The sequence below is a fragment of the Solanum tuberosum genome, unplaced genomic scaffold (genome assembly GCF_000226075.1).
Source record: "Solanum tuberosum cultivar DM 1-3 516 R44 unplaced genomic scaffold, SolTub_3.0 scf00168, whole genome shotgun sequence".
NCBI lineage: Eukaryota > Viridiplantae > Streptophyta > Magnoliopsida > Solanales > Solanaceae > Solanum > Solanum tuberosum.
In genome coordinates, this window is record NW_006239096.1 from 765,462 (window position 1) to 769,926 (window position 4,465).

At 30.1% G+C, this 4,465-nt stretch overlaps 1 protein-coding gene across 1 annotated transcript; it reads left to right on the forward strand.

Moving 5' to 3' along the window:
- The first annotated feature begins 2,382 nt into the window (after window positions 1–2,382).
- Window positions 2,383–4,237, forward strand: LOC102590018 (UDP-glycosyltransferase 92A1-like). The gene is made up of 3 exons (XM_006354209.2): window positions 2,383–2,650; window positions 2,725–3,515; window positions 3,718–4,237. Exons 1-3 carry the CDS (start codon window positions 2,386–2,388, stop codon window positions 4,144–4,146), a joined length of 1,485 nt encoding a protein of 494 aa, XP_006354271.1. The 5' UTR covers window positions 2,383–2,385; the 3' UTR covers window positions 4,147–4,237.
- Window positions 4,238–4,465: the final 228 nt, after the last annotated feature.

A 4,465-nucleotide genomic window follows, 5' to 3' on the forward strand; every position in this document is an offset into this window, starting at 1 on the left:
CAATATATGAAAATAATACACAACATGGAAATGTTCTTAAAAAAGTATTTCCAAGAGCCAAAAGTTATCATCTTTGCTTAAATCTTAATCACCTTTTTTATAGTCAACCTCTCGAATTTCGATAACAGTTACTAGTTGTTAATTAGTAGAGGTTACGTACCTCATTAGGATTGATAAGGTAAGATCTGGCCTCCCTTGCTTGTACTAATTCCTATTGAGAATTTTTTATGATTATTATCAATAAAAAGCCACTAGATCACTGTCTAGTGGTATAACTTTGTTTAAAATAAAATAAAATGTAACTCATACAAACAATCCAAAGTTGGAATGGTATTCTAATATATTCCTTCAATTAAAATCTTTTGCTAAATTTGAATACTTAATAACTTTGTAAGATATATTTTCGAATCGGGAAACTTTTACTTGCATTATGTTATATGGTCAATTATCTAAAATGATAACATTCTAGAAGATCATACACAAAAATTAATTCCTTTTAAGCTCTCTCTTTCATTGTCGAAGTAGCCAAAGTACTTCAAAAAAATGTCTCCACAAAATTATACTCATTTATTTTACTATGGATATTAGGCAAAGTATTTATTGGATTTAATGGAATGCATTAATTGTAAGCAATAACTATGGTAAGCTGTGTATCCAAAACTATACTCTGTTATGTTTTTAAATGTTGTGTAGCCATGTCATATTATTTATATTATATATTAGTATTAATTTATACCTATTTTAATTTATTTCCAGCTTGTATAAACATAACCAAAGACAATATCATTTATATTTTCTAACCAGTAACCTCCCTTGTCCTTCGATCAACAATGAAGTTATTGACAAAGACTAACAATTAAATTAAAATAGTCTGACGTTATATCACATTTTGCAATTGTCAAGTTCTGGTCTCATCACCGCAATTGTCACAATATATTATAGTAATAAATTATTGTATCTTGGAATTCAATTCAATATATGAAAATAATACACAACATGGAAATGTTCTTAAAAAAGTATTTCCAAGAGCCAAAAGTTATCATCTTTGCTTAAATCTTAATCACCCTAAAGTTATCATCTTTGCTTAAATCTTAATCACCCTTTTTATAGTCAACCTCTCGAATCTCGATAACAGTTACTCCCTTCGTCCCAATTCATATGATTTACTTTTTTTTAGTCAGTCTTAGAAAGAATGACATATTTCTATATTAAGTATCAATTTAATTTTGAAATGTCAATTTTACCTTTAATGAAATGATTTATAGTCACACAAATATCTATCACTTATTTTAGACTACAAGTTTCAAAAATCTTCTTTCCTTTCTTAAACTTTGTGTCGGGCCGAATCAAACTAACACATACTCCCTCCGTTCCTTTTTATATGTCACCTTTTTAATTTACACTTGCATTAAAAAAATAAGTAACTTTACCCTTCTATCCATATTTAATGTTTTATTTAGTCAACTTATAATAAATGATGAATATGTTAGATTTCAAAAATTAAAATGCATTTAGATGACTATTTAAATTTGAGTTTATTTTTGGAGCCAATTTTTTTCACCGATTGATTCAAAAATTTTAAAAATTAATTTTTTCCCATCTCAATTTTCCTATATATTTTGTGTAAAAATGTTTTAATTTATTTCTTGATATTTCTTTTTCAAAATGAGATTTTTTAGAATAGTGAATGGAAAAAGAAGTTAATGTATCAAGATTAATTAACTACTCTATCAAGGGTATAATGGGAAAAATATGGTAATTTATGTATTGATTTTATAAAATGACAAGTATTATGATCCAATTATTTACAAAAAGAAATGACATATAAAAAGGAATGGAGGGATAATAAAATAGGACGGAGAGAGTAGTATTCTTTGCAACTTTTTAAAACTTTTTAATTGATTTCTTAGCTTCTTCTTTTTTACTTGTATAAATTTTCTCCTTCGATTTCTGTTACAATCTATTGTTGTACTTTAGTTGGACTACTATTTTACCAGTTATTATCAATTTTGTTTTTCCAGCATAATTTGTCATTTTTTTACAAAAAAAAAATTTATTTGTCATCTTTTCCTCCAGTCGAGGGTCTATAATTTTTTTTTTCTTACCTTCCAAAATTAAAGTAAGGTTTGTGTATATTCTACCATCTCAATATTCTATGTGTGCAATGACATACGGTTTTTTTTATTGTATGGAGCCCTAAGTGAGGAGAATTCGAAATAGTCGGGCTCCAATCCAGATACCGAACACCGAGTGAGAAACAAAAAGAAATTTAGGAAAAGAAAAGGAAAAGGAAAAATAAATCACTTTTATTACCTCTGTTTCCTCTTCACCTCTATATATGTCAACTCTTGGCAGGAATTTTTCTTTAGTAGAAAGAACCAAAAAATGGAGAAGAAAAAGGGAACAATTCTTCTCTTCCCTTTCATGGCACAAGGCCACATTATACCATTCTTAACATTAGCCTTTAAGTTAGAAAAAAAAGGTTATAACATAATTTTTGTGAATACACCTCTCAATATCAAGAAACTCAAATTATCTCTACCACAAAATTCATCTATTTCCCTTGTTGAAATTCCATTCAATAGTTCAGAACATGGTCTGCCTCCAAACACTGAAAACACTGATTCACTTTCTTATAAACTCTCTGTACATTTTACAACAATTTCCTCTTCACTTGAACCTTCATAGAAAACACTGATTCACTTTCTTATAAACTCTCTGTACATTTTGCAACAATTTCCTCTTCACTTGGACCTTCATGTAGAAATCTTCTTTCTAGTCTTATTGAAAAGCCACTTTGTGTTATATCAGACATGTTTTTTGGATGGTCAGCAAATATAGCTCATGAATTTGGAATTTTTCATGTCATTTTTAGTGGGGCTGGTGGTTTTGGCTTGGCATGTTATTACTCTATGTGGCTAAATTTGCCTCATAAAAAGACAGAAAACTTTGTTTTTACTATGCCTGATTTTCAAGAAGGTGGTAATCTTGATGTTAGTCAATTGAATCCAAGTCTATTAGAAGCTGATTCTAATGATCCTTACACAAATTTCAACTGGAAAAATCTTCCTAACTGGATTAACTCTGATGGGATTCTTTTCAATACAATTGAAGGTCTAGACAAGCTTGGATTAACATATTTTCGTCGAAAATTAGGAATACCTGTTTGGGCAATAGGACCAATACCTTGGCCAACAAGTAATAAACAAAGAGCTGGTAATGAAACAGTGGAAGAAACAGAGAAGTTCATCAAATTTCTTGATGAAAAAGAAGAAGAATCAGTACTTTACATTTCTTTTGGCTCTCAGAACAGAATATCAGCATCACAAATGATGGAATTGGCAATAGCCTTGGATAATGCTAGTAGAGTAAACTTTATATGGGCTGTTAGACCTCCTTTGGGTTTTGACATAAACATGGAATTCAGAGCAGAGGAGTGGCTTCCTGAGGGGTTTGTTCAACGTGTTTTCAAGGATCAAAATAGGGGACTCATAGTGCCGAAATGGGCTCCTCAGGTTTGCGATCAACTTATTTGAAAGTATAAATTGTCAGAGATTTCACACTTTCAATTATTTAATATCTTCTTTTACTTGGACCAAACACGTGGTGAACATATTTTTTACTTTTCAATTTTCTATGAGATTTGAACCCGATACCTCTTATCTATTCTAATATCAGATAAGCGTGTAACCATATTTTCATTTTTTGTCACAATAGGTTGAAATCTTGGCACACAAATCAGTCGGAGCTTTCTTGACACATTGTGGATGGAATTCAGTATTGGAATCACTTGAAAATGGAGTGCCACTTCTTGGTTGGCCTATTGCAGCAGAGCAATTTTACAATGCAAAGTTCTTGGAAAAAGATGTTGGTGTTTGTGTTGAGGTAGCTAGAGGGAATAATTCTCAAGTTAAGCATGAGGATATATTGGAAAAAATTGAGGTTGTTATGGGGATAAATGAGAAAGGGAATGAAATTAGAAGGAAAGCTTGTGAAGTTAGAGAAATGATAAGTAATGCTATTATAGATGATGAGGGTTTCAAAGGGTCATCTATTAGAGCAATTGATGAGTTTCTTAATGCAGCTTTGTCCATGAACAAATTATCAAATGATGTAAAGATTAATGGTATTATGTCTAACAGTTAAGAAGATCATTCTTTTACATGGTGTTAATCATAAGAAATAAACAAAAAAAAGAGAGAGAATGTATGATGAAGTACTTTGTTTATTGTAGAAAATAACATAAGTATGTGCTTTTGTGTATTTTTTAAATATAAATACGTGTTTTGTGTGTATGTACATGTGTATATTAGTGTGAGTTTATTTCCTCCACTGTAATCATTTTTTCCATAGTCTTTGGTTTGATTTATGGAAGTGAAAGGGAATACTATCTTATTAGAAAAAATAATCACAAATTATAAAGATTGATCAGGGCTGACTCAACAAGATTGAGAGCCTAAAGCGA